The 12,861-nt window shown below is 44.9% G+C and overlaps 1 protein-coding gene across 7 annotated transcripts in view; it reads left to right on the forward strand.

The window, feature by feature from the left end:
• AFF3 (AF4/FMR2 family member 3) overlaps positions 1-12,861 on the forward strand; it is a 571,747-nt gene that overhangs the window by 523,296 nt on the left and 35,590 nt on the right. For all 7 annotated transcript variants that reach the window (XM_045054068.1, XM_045054069.1, XM_045054070.1 and 4 more), the window contains 2 exons: positions 5,909-7,012; positions 12,197-12,321. In XM_045054068.1, coding sequence (XP_044910003.1) covers positions 5,909-7,012; positions 12,197-12,321 — 1,229 coding nt within the window. The remainder of the gene's footprint in view (positions 1-5,908; positions 7,013-12,196; positions 12,322-12,861) is intronic.

A 12,861-nucleotide genomic window follows, 5' to 3' on the forward strand; every position in this document is an offset into this window, starting at 1 on the left:
GGCTTAGCTCTGGAATACAGCAATTATCTGACAGGAGAGGTCCCTGTCTTCAGGGAACTGGCATTCTAATGGGAATAACTTGAAACAAAAAAGTACAGGAGTGAAACAAAATAAGGAGTTGAGAAGCCATCCTAATGCTATAATTTGTTGCAAAATTCCAGAATATTTAGTTATAAGAAATAACTGGGTACCAGGGACATGGCAAAGGGCAGTGGAGATACATAAAAAGTGTTAGTGTCCATGAACAACCCTTCCTCCAGTCTCTTTGTGACTTTGAAGGTTAAATTCATGAATGTTGGGTCTTATTTTCATGCTGAAATGTGAATCCTGGAGCTTCTGGATGAGGCTAAACCTCATCTAAGAGAGGTACAGTTATAAAGTGCTTGGAGGAAATTCTTTTTAAATGTCACTGAGATAATTACAAAGACTTGAACTTCTTGGTGATGAAAGGAAGCTCTCGTGGAGGAAGTTTCCAGCAGCTATCCAGGGCCCCTCACCAAGGAAGGGAGCACAAGTCTACTACAGCAGGCCTAAAAGTTTAAGTTGCCTAAAGCCACAGAGTTTCAACTCCCTGCTTCTCTGTGCAGAGGGAATGCAGAAGTGACAAGCTATGTATTAGCCACGAAGCCTGTTACTGCTGTCTGCTGGAAAGGAATGTATCAGTTGGAGTAAAAGTAAGATTTAACATTTTCCCTGAGATGAATACAGACACACACCCTTTAAAAATAAAATGAGTCTGCAGAATGAAAATCACAAAGATAGGAGGTAGCATTCTATGGCTGACCCTCCCCAGCATCTCTGTTTTACTGTGACTTGGCTGGCTCACGTCATCTTAAGGAGGGCGGTGAGATTCCTTTTCCTGAACCCCACAAGACAACTGGACTCTGTATATCCACACGTCTCACATTCCACTGCACAGACAATTCATACGGCTGCTTTGAACAAAATGCTCCTGGCCATCACTTACCTGCTGGTACCATCCTCATGTGGGAGTACAAGGAGGCATGCATGATGGTCCAAGGCACCTGCATGCTCCCCTTCTACGTGCCAGCACGGGAAACCCACTGGGCCCAGCTAAGTTTCATCTGAACTGTTCTTCATGGCTGTGGTTGTAGAAAGGCACTTATTTTACATGAATCACCATAGGTAATGTCATATCTGCGGCTTGCACGGAAGAGCCGCTGTGAACAGTGTTTCCATACTACAGATCTCCTTTCGGTAGCCTGATATTTGCTTAGTTGTTCTCAGCCTAATTTCCTTCACTTGTGTTTTATCTTCTTTCCTGGCATGGTGCATCCTTTCATGTGTGAGCTTTCCAGGGGGAAGCACCTTCCCCCTCAGCTAGTACATGAGCTCCCTAGAGCGGTATTCCACAAGTAATAGGTGTCACATGGGAAAAAGAAACCCCGGTCACATGATTTTATGGAGTGTCAGGATAAAGTCGGTTTAACCCATCTCTTTAGGGCAACACCCAGCCCTTAAATATTGCTCATGTAAACTGTTTTCCATTGTGGAAACTTATCTGACCCTGGAAACTTTTCTTCATGGAATATATGAACTGAATGCACATTTTGGAAAGTGCTGCCTTAGCTTGTTCCTAAAAATCAACAGAAATGTGACACAAGTCACTCATTGATTAAACAGGCATTTCCTCAATTAGGCATCTGTGGGGTCCATGGCAGCGGGTGCTATGAAGGATGTAGATGAAGCAGGAACTAAAATCCACAGTGGAGAGCTTGTGCATGAATCAGAAGGAAGATTAATCAGGAAGGAGAGTCATGACCGAAAATACAAAGCAGCCAGCAAGCACACAGGCACCACCAGGCAAAAACCCTGAGGAAGTCGGCCCGCAGGAAGTTAACCATAGTCACCAGCAGACCAGTAGATGAGGGCCCTAAGCCCTGAGTTTTTCCTCCTCCACTGCCACTTAGCTCTTCACCATTGAAGCTTCCTTGGCCACAACTGCCTTATCCCAAAAATGGCAGGTATTCCTGTTCTGCCTAATCTGTAAACCTGTTCTGAGGAATAAATGATATAATTTGAGTGAAAGCTCATTGTAAGTGGTTCTTATTAGGAGCAAAGCACAGCAATTGGCCTGCCTAACCTGTTACAGACACTGCAAACAATACAAAAAAAAAACAAAACAAAACAAAACAGAGTCCAGGTCCTCTGAAAGAAGTGTTTGGCTTTGTTGAAGACCCAAGATGCATACATGTGAAATCAATATGAACATCACAAGACTATGCAGTTAAAAAAAAAGACAAAACAAAAACAACAACAACAACAACAAAAAAGACTATGTGGTTGAGGATAATAAAGGCCAACAGGTATTGCTTGGAGTGGTGTTCTCGAAAAATTAGATCTAATTCTGTCATTTTAGGTTGAAGACCAACATTTCTCAAAGGAATGAGGTCCCCCTTTCATGAGGCTATGCCAGTGAGTAATGGGAGATCAGGCAAAGCAGCGGATTAGGTCTAATAAATAAACACTAAAAGTTTTTATTTGAGTAGGTGACACACAATGTTACACTAGTTTCAGGTGCACAACATAGTGATTTGACAAGCTTAAACAGTATGCTATTGAGAATCTTTAAACTTAAGCAAATACGGGTTTAGTCTTGGTAGTGCCTGGTAGCTCTGCAGCCTTGGACATGTCTCTTAACCTCTCTGAGCCTCATCTACAAATTAGGGGTGATAATATTTCTTACTTGTATGGATTAGATTAGATGATATCTGTAAAGTGGGAGGCACATTGTAGTTGTTCAGCAATGAAAGAGGACTGTGAGATAATAGATGCCCTTGAAAACCAGCCCAAGGCATTTGGATTTCCTTTGAAAGGCAATAGGAGGTCATTGTAGATCCTTAAGAAAGGAGGTGTGAGTTAGCGATGTGTTGAAAATGGTACTTTAGACTGATGTTTTCAGCTGTGGAGTGCAGGAAAAAAATGACGCTAAAGCACATCAGACAACGAGCCCATACTAAATTTATGAAATTCTCCCCTTCACTGTTAATGCTCCCATCAGGAAATTTTAGTGCAACTCTCCCCATGTGCAGCTGCGCTTTTGGCCACAGGCAGTTGTCTGTGTTCTCTGACATAAGACACGTGGGCTGTGGAAGGCTCAGGATGGCGGGGGTGAGGGTGAGGTAGACGTAGTGTTAAACATGGTGGCAGGACCAGTGTGAGTTCATGCTCAGCTATAAATGTTTTTACCTTCTCCCAAAATGTGTCCCCTTTCTGCCAGAGGCCCCTTCAGCATCCATTAGTATTGACCGTGTCCCATGACACTAGGGAAGCTGAGGCACACAAGTCACTGACTTGCCAGTGGTCACATAGTGAGGGAAATACGGGGCAAGGAGGACACACTGTCAGAAGCCATAAATTGTTTGCCACCACATGAGCTTTCAGCCACACTCAGCTAAACACAGGGAATGCGAGGGCTTCCCATTGGCCACAAAGCTGTTCTGTGTCCTGCTGTCCTGCTTTCTGTCTTGCATGCATCTCCCACAGTATGTACGAGGTGTGCTCTTAGGGTTCCTGTGCTCCCTTTCTCTGGAGAAGCCAAAATAAGGTGAGGTCAGAATTTATGCAGAACAACCCAGAGGTGCAAAATGATAACTTTTTGTTCTTTTGCATCTTGCTATAGAGCCCTGGTCCTTTTGGTACATGAAAACCAACGAAGCAAAAAGTCAAGTCGAAGGCCAGACTCCTCATTGAGGCCATGAGGGTTTCACCTCCCACACCTGTGTCCCAGGGCAAAGCCTCTCCATCCTCACTGCCCTGGGAGAGGGGCCCCAGATTCTCATGCTGGTCCCTACTGAAATATCACTTGTCCTTCCCAGTCTCTGGAAACCTTGTGCTAGTGTTCCCCAAAGTGCAGTTGGTCTCATCTATTTTGGGGCAACCAGCAGGATGTGTATGGTCCCTGCCACAGCTCCAGTGCCTGGTGCCCACACTCTGTATCCTCTCATCTTCGCCCCAGGCTCCTCTGGCCCATCGAAGGCATTCCATGTCCTAAGCTATGTCCCAGACTCCCCCAGCCCCAGCCGGGGACAAGACTGCCTGCCCCACTCCCCTCAGATCCTTGCAGCATGTGCTTATGCCCCAAGTTCCGCTCTCAATCTGGACCTCTCTGTTGAAAGACAAATTTTGACTCATAAAAGCAAGCTTTTAGAAATTATTATGTTAAAATTTTTTTTAAAAAAAGTTTTTCGCCTGCAAGGAAGCCTGACTTGCTCTGGACTTTAGCCAATCAAATTTGAAATGCAAAATTAAGCAATGTCTTCTTTTAGTCTGGGCTAGAAACTGGTCTCCTGAAACAATGGATGCCACAAATTCAGAGCATGGGAGGCCACAGGGAAGGAAAAATACATCACCTTAAATAGTGAAAATATTTTCCCATTTCACTTTTCACAAATTGAAAACACTCTGGCTAAAGCTTTACACTTACCAATACACCTATGTTCTATTAATAATCATAGATACTGGATATTGGACTTTTATTAGAAATCAACAGCATTGGGGCGCCTGGGTGGCTCAGTCGGTTGAGCGTCCGACTTCAGCTCAGGTCATGATCTCACGGTCTGTGAGTTCGAGCCCCGCGTCAGGCTCTGTGCCAACAGCTCAGAACCTGGAGCCTGCTTCGGATTCTGTGTCTCCCTCTCTCTCTGACCCTCCCCCGTTCATGCTCTGTCTCTCTCTGTCTCAAAAACTAAATAAATATTAAAATAATAATAATAATAAAAGAAATCAACAGCATTTATTCCCTTTTTATAAGCCATAACCTTTTCATGAGCCATAGATACCTAGAGACTTGAATGAAAACTGTAGACCTCTCTCAGAAAAATGTATCCACACAGCATTTCACATTCTGTTTCAGGGCATTCATTGACTCCCTGGAACCAATCCATGTGGCAAAGTTTAAAATCTATAATGTCTGTGATTTGCTCTAAGTTAGCAAAACTGTGTGCAGAAGTTTCCACCGTCACTTCCGTGTCTGAAACACTTCCAGCAAAGTGGGACAGAAGCAAGCTGAAGATGGACTAACCAAGTCCAGCTGCCAAAGCATATGGGGCACACAGAGTTCCCTTTGAATCAGGAGCTCTCTACCACTAAACAAGCCATCTCCCCAAAGTTATAGCTTCTACTGTTAAATGACTGTGCCCTACTTGCCTTCACCATGTAAATCATATGTTAATTGCTTGGGATTATAGGTTCCACTTAGCCCCCTCTTTTTTTTTTTAATTTTTTAAAATGTTTATTTATTTTTGAGAGTGAGAGAAATAGAGCATGAATGGGGGAGGGGCAGAAAAGGAGGGAGGCACAAAATCTGAAGCAGGCTCCAGGCTCTGAGCTGTCAGCACAGAGCCTGATGTGGGCTCAGATCCACAAACCGTGAGATCATTACCTGAGCTGAACTCTGACGCTTAACCGACTGAGCAATCCAGGCACCCCTAGCCCCCTCTTTTAATTTCCTCTAAATTTTTTAGTCTTAACAAAAAATGAGTGCTTTAATACTCAGGGCCCCCAAACTATTCCCCAGTTAACTTTCCTTGAAATCTCAAGTCTAGGTATGTGTGTATAATTATAAGAAATATACATTGTGTAACACTCAAAAGTGCTGGAAATGGGTTCTCATTAAGCACGGGGCTCTCTCCTTATTTTTTCCAAATACCCTTCATACTACTGCACTGACATATTCAGTGGGACAGAAAAGGGCCCCCACCCCCCCATCCTGTGTGCTGATGCAGCTTCACTACACACACCAACTGCTTCCGTTTTCCTTCTGCTCACAGCCCGTTGTTTTTCTGCGCACACACCTAGGGGGTAAGTGAAGATTAAAAACAGCCAAGCCCGTTTTAAGTAAGTCTAATAAAAGATGTTCTGTTTGTTGCCGGTTTTCTGCTTTCAGGCCGAACCAGCGTCCTCTAACAAGTGGCAGCTGGATAAATGGCTGAACAAAGTTAATCCCCACAAGCCGCCTATCCTGATCCAAAATGAAAGCCACGGGCCAGAGAGCAATCAATACTACACCCCGGCCAAAGACGAAGTGCAGGACTGTGGGAAACTTCCCGACGGTTGCCAAACCAGCCTGAGAGAGAAGGACCTCAAGAGCACCTGCAAGGAGGAGCAGAGGCCGAGGACAGCGAACAAGGCCCCGGGGAGCAAAGGAGTGAAGCAGAAGTCTCCGCCTGCGGCCGTGGCCGTGGCCGTGACCACAGCGGCCCAGCCGCCCGCTGTACCCGGCACACCCGCCGAGAACGCACCCGCGCCTGCGCGGAGGTCTGCGGGCAAGAAGCCCACCAGGCGCACGGAGAGGACCTCTGCCGGCGACGGTGCCAACTGCCACCGGCCCGAGGAGCCGGCAGCCGCCGACGCGCTGGGGGCAAGCGTGGTGATTCCCCCGGAGCCCGCCAAAACCAGGCCCTGCGGCAACAGCAGAACGAGCCACCGCAAGGAGCTGCGCTCCTCCGTGACCTGCGAGAAGCGCCGCACGCGGGGGCTGAGCCGCATCGTCCCCAAATCCAAGGAGTTCATAGAGACAGAGTCGTCGTCTTCGTCCTCCTCCTCGGACTCAGACCTGGAATCGGAGCAGGAGGAATACCCTCTGTCCAAAGCGCAGGCCGTGGCCGCCGCAGCCGCCGCCTCGGGGAGTGAGCAGAGACTAAAGGAGGCTGCCAACAGCATCAGCGGCGGTGGGGGCCCCCGGGCCCCCGTAGGCTCCATCAACGCCAGGACCACCAGTGACATTGCCAAGGAGCTGGAGGAGCAGTTCTACACACTGGTCCCTTTCGGCCGGAATGAACTTCTCTCCCCCTTGAAGGACAGTGATGAGGTCAGGTCTCTCTGGGTCAAAATTGACCTGACCCTCCTGTCCAGGATCCCAGAACACCTGCCCCAGGAGCCGGGGGTCTTGAATGCTCCTGCAGCCAAGGACGCTGAGAGTGCACAGCCCAGCCATCCATCTGACACTCCTGCCGAAAAGGCTTTGCCAAAATCCAAGAGGAAACGCAAGGTAGGCCTGGGGCTGAGGGCATGGCAGGCAGGGAGGGCTTTCCCTTGTGTTGTGAGTTGTGGGGAGGTGTTAAAGCCCACATGGGCTGCTGGCCCGCAACGTACAGGCAGCAGTTTTATGTGTGTCCTACTCAACAAACTTTCCTATAGTACTTTGTATATGCCACATACGTACTTGACACAGATTAACTCAGTTACATCCTTAGAACCACTTGATGAGGGAAACACCATTAATATCCCCGTTTTATCATTATAATTAAGCCCTGTCCCACTGCATGGTGAAGTGGGCATACAGAAAATCTTTATCAAGCATGTGCAGAGGCAAGCTCGATGCGGGGCCAGTAGAAAAGCTGAACACATGGTGAATCCCACCCTTTGCTGGAAGTGATCGAGTGGCATTGATCAATCATGGACTACGAAGCCAAATAGCTTCATAGAATTTAACGCTGTGACTGGGGTGAAACATGAAACAGAAGTGCCAGACACCAGGCTGTGTGTGGATGTGCCCAGTGAGAGGAACATTAGTTTCAGAACCAGCAGCGGCTGCTCCCAGTAGCCTTGACCAAAGAGAACTCGGGGGGGGGGGGGGGGGGGGAACGGCCTGGGAACAGGTCCCTGCAGAGGAGGAACACTGAGTAATCAGAGAGGATGATGTGGCACCAAAAAAGGGAAACAGGACGAACAAGGAAGGCATGGAGTAAGAAAGGTGGCTCGAGTGCAGGGAGAGCTGGATACACATCTGGAAGCAGACCCAGATATTCAGCAGTGTTTGCAGACTTTTGAGGGCAGGAATAACGTAATCACAAATTAAATTAGGACCAATTTTGAGGAGTTTTATCTCCTCCTGTTACTGTTACCTTCAAAAGTAACTTGGGCCACAGCAAAAAACAACATGGGTAACAAACCAAAGATTGCAACATCATGGATGGTTCCAAATTTAGGACAAAATCACTAACAATAGCTAATGTACATATGTCCCCACAAGAGATGCTACTCTAAGCACTTTGTACATATTAAATTATTTAGTCCTTGCAACTTTATAAGCCAAATATTTTTGTCATGCCCATTTTATAGATGAGGAAACTGAAGCTCAGAAAGCCTAAAGCATCTTGCCCTAGGTTCACATAGGTGATAAGGGGAAGAGCTAGGAATGAACCCAGGCTGTCTGGCTCCAGGGTCTTCGAATAAAAAATTAGTCTGAGGTTTGTGTAGTAGTTTCCCCACAGGGCCCCTGCCCGGACGGGCTCTATACATTTAGAGCCCTTGAAATTCATTTTATCTCTGAATTTGTGTTGTTAAGTGAAGTGCAATGGAACAGTAGAGCATGACTGGGGGCCCATGGAGCTGTGACTCACATGTGGTCCCCACCTCCTGCCTATTTCCCCAGGACAGGTTCTGCCCAGTCCTTTGGCCCCTTTGCATTCCGAAGTTAGCAAAACTGCATACAGGGAAAGTTTTCATCATCACTCCCATACTGAAATACTTCTGGCAACATGGTGAAGCATGTCCAGTCCCCATCTCCTTCCAGGACCTGTGCTGCACCCCCAAGTCCCCAGAGGCCAAGGCACAGGTGCAGTGATAGTCAGGGTCAAGATAGGCATCTCACCCAACTCTAACCCGGGGCCTGAATGGTCTCAGGGGAGAACTACAATCTCTTAGTGGTTGCAGGTTCACCTTGGGTTTGGCGTTGGACTGTGGAAAGGGGAAATGCCTAACTGTACATCCTCATCCCTATATAACTGGCAGGCAGGGGGAAACCTCTACTGTTGGGCCACGCACATGCATACAGTTGTAGGACCAGCCCCAGACACTTCAGTCGGCCTGCACCCCCTCAGATCCCCATGCCTCAAGGAACACAAGATGAAATGATAAATAAACACCACCATGATAGGTCAAGAGAGAGACTTTGACACCCAGGGAAATGTTTTCTACTTTGATACTTTATCACATTACTCTTTTCTTGCTTTTTTTTTTCAGTTTTATTTTTGGAGGTATACTTGACATAACATTATATTAGTTTCAGGTGTATAATGCAACAATGCAGTTTTTCTAAATATTGCAAAATGATTATCCCAAGAAGTCCAGTTAATATCCATCACTATGCATAGCTACAATTTTTTTTCATGAGAATGTTCTTGTTAACTATAGTCACTGTGCTGTAGATTATATCTCCCTGACTTATTCATTTTATAACTGGAAATTTTTATATTTTGACCTCCTTCTCCCATTTTCCCACCTCTTACCCTCCACCTCAGGCAACCACCTGCCTATTCTCTATATATAAACTCAGGCTGTTTTTAGTTTGGGGGGTTTTGTTTTTAGATTCTACATTTAAGTGAGATCATATGGTATTTATCTTTTTTTCTGTCTGACTTATCTCACTTAGTAAAATGCCCTCAAGTTCCATCCACATTGTTACAAATGGCAAGATTTCATTTTTTATGACTAAATAATATTCCATTGTACATATAGTTACATATAGATATAGATACACACACACCCACACACACCCCACATCTTCTTTATCCATTCATCAATTGATAGACATTTATGTTGTTTTCACGTCTTGGCTGTTGTGAATAATACTGCAGTGAACATGGGGTTGAATAATATCTTTCTGAGTTAGTAATTTTCCTTTTCTTCAGATAAATACACAAGGTGGAATTACTGGATCATATGGTAGTTCTAGTTTTAATTTTTTGAGGAAACTCCATACTGTTTTCCACAGTGGCTGTACCAATTTGCATTCCCACCTACAGTACAGGAGGATTCCCTTTTCTCCACATCCTTGCCAACACTTGAGTTTTTTATTTTAGCTATTCTGACAGGTATGAAGTGATCTTACTGTGGTTTTGATTTGCATTTGCCTGATGATTAGTGATATTGAGGATCTTTTCATTTCTTTGTTGGCCATCTGTATGGCTTCTTTGGAAAAATGTCTGTTCAGATTCCCTGCCCATTGTTTAATTGGGTTGCGTTTTAGCAATCAAGTTGTATAAGTTCTTTATATGTTTTAGATACTAACTCCTTACCAGATATGTATTTACAAATATCTTCTCCCATTCTGTAGGTTGCCTTTTTGTTTTATTGATGGTGTCCTATGCTGTGCAGAAGCTTTATCACAGTTTGATATAGTCCTACTTGTTTATTTTTACTTTTGTTGTCTTTTTGATATAGTTGGCACCAGCCTTCTGGGTAAAAATAATCAGGTGACCTTACCTTCTCGGTACTTCTACTTTCTTCGTTTGTGAAGTAGTGATATCTTTGCAGAGGTGGTATAAGGTTCAGACCATATAATTCAGTGATGTAATCATCAGATAATTCAGGCCATATCATTCATATAATATGAGTTGGCTCACTACTTCCCTACCCCTCTTCCCCCCTGTTTCCCTCTAGATACCCCACCCTCCCATTACATGTTGGATTGATGGGTAAATGGATAGACTGATGGAAAGAGAGAGAGAGAGAGAGAGAGAGAGAGAGAGAGAGAGAGAGAGAGAGAAACATAGTTATATAAGAAATGTACACATCTAGATGGGGCGCCTGGGTGGCTCAGTCAGTTAAGCGGCTGACTTCGGCTCGGGTCATGATCTCGCAGTCCGTGAGTTTGAGCCCTGCATCGGGCTCTGTGCTGACAGCTCAGAGCCTGGAGCCTGTTTCAGATTCTGTGTCTCCCTCTCTTTGACCCTCCCCCGTCTCTCTCTGTCTCTCTCTGTCTCAAAAATAAATAAACGTTAAAAAAAAATGTACACATCTAGAAATTGATAAACATATATTGAAAATACATATAGCTGTATAAGCATACATAGAGATGTGCAGAAAGACATACAAATTCTATAATATTCTATATTTAAGTAATTTTATTACTCATGGCCTTTTTAAAATTCTTAACTTAGGAAATTTCATTTACACTAAGCCTGACACCCATCTCTCCTCGTAAAATCTAATGAATCGTCATTAAATACAGATACAGAGAAGTGAAAGAACATTTTCATAGCAATCTTCCCTAAGCATTTGGGGTATTAAGACCCCAGTACTGGGACACTACAGACCCAGCTACCAAAGGTGCAGAGTCTAGCCCTGCTGGAACCCTGGAGCAGAAATGGAGATTCAGAGCTTTGGTTTGGGCCTTCCCTGGGTACAGTTTCAGTGTGAGCATCTGGGATCCTGTGACAGAGGCTGTGTGACAATCCCAGCTAGAAAGAGGCCAAAGTCTTTCTATCTTGGAAGCCAGTGCTTGTCTCCTGGAAAACACTGCTGAGAGCCCTAAATATACTGTTAACTGTGTTTCTACTTTCTCACCAGCAGTGGAGCTTTGTTGAGTGCATTTGCCATTGCACCCTAATACACGTATAAACACGATTGTGGAAACAAGAATTCAATCAAAATACTATTTTCTAAAAGGGTACATTAAGGATTGTAAGATGTCATGGATAGTAATTGTTCACTAGAATTAAGACACCAAGAGGTAACAACCTTTGCTTGAAATTCATAAAAGCCATTATGGCATTAAGCCCGGGACACGGTTGTCATACTTTATTCAGATACCAAGAAATGCCAAAATGAGAGACACTGAAGGTGCAGTGTCAATTCAGAACAGGTCTTTTTGGGGGCACATGGGTGACTCAGTCGGTTAAGCATTCGACTTCGGCTCAGGTCATGATCTCACAGTTCGTGGGTTCGAGCCCCGCGTCGGGCTCTGTGTTGACAGCTCAGAGCCTGGAGCCTGCTTTGGATTCTGTGTCTCCCTCTCTCTCTGCTCCTCCCCCACTCATGCTCTGTCTCTCTCTCAAAAATAAATAAACATTAAAAAAATATTTAAAAAATAAAAATAAAAAAAAAGAACAGGTCTTTTTTGGAGAGCTGATTCAGATGTGTTGATGGTAGACCAATTTTCATCATTCACATTGTTCCCTCCCTAATGTTGACCATGGTGTCACGCTCTTCCTCTCAATAAACTGTCAACAGTAAAACTGACAGATTTCATCCTTGTTGGTGGAGGAGCTGACTGGGAACCTAGAACAGAGGCAAGAACGTTGCAACCATACTGCTGCTTGGGATACTCTTCCAGAGAAGCCGAGTAAGCTGGCCTCCCAGGAGCCCTCGCTGTGTGGAAGGTTGTGATGGGATCTATTATGATCCCTTGAAATCCAAAGCTGATTCGTTTTTGCTTATTCCCATGCAGTGTGACAACGAAGATGACTATAGGGAGGTCAAGAAGGCCCAGGGAGAGAAAGAGAGCTCTTCACGACTGACTGCCTCTGCCAATAATACTTTATCCGCAAACCACTGCAGCATGAACATCAACAGGTATGCATGTTCCACCGGAGTTACAGTGAGCTGGAAGGATCTCTGGGTCTGAAAGTCATGTATCATATTGGAGGAGAGTCCGATTGTTCAATGACTGCTCTGGTCTGGGTCTTTAGACTTGATTCTCCTGATTTAAACTAAGGCTAATAATTATGCCTGAATGTGTGCTCATGTCACAGCCCCAGGTACAGAGTCAGTACTTCTCTGTAACAAAAGACCGGTTACTAGTTAACACTCAGTTCTGTACTCTCAAAGACACACTTTCCCTCTGAAAACTCAGTAACTAAATTTTCAAACCATGATTTTAATAGCCACTAAACCTGTAAGAACAGTGAGCTTATTATACAGAGGGACAAAGAAATATACACTTGGGTGGAGTCTCTTGGATATAGACTAAAACTGTGGCATTAGATAGGATCTGTGTCTCCAAGGTTAAATGGCACCCAGTCACTCCTCTAAAGGGGTTCCAGATGGACCCACTTTGCACCAAATCCCCTCCATGACAAATGGCTTTCTAGCAAGGCAAGGTCCCTGATATTT

This window comes from Felis catus, chromosome A3, assembly GCF_018350175.1.
Source record: "Felis catus isolate Fca126 chromosome A3, F.catus_Fca126_mat1.0, whole genome shotgun sequence".
NCBI classification, from domain to species: Eukaryota; Metazoa; Chordata; class Mammalia; order Carnivora; family Felidae; genus Felis; species Felis catus.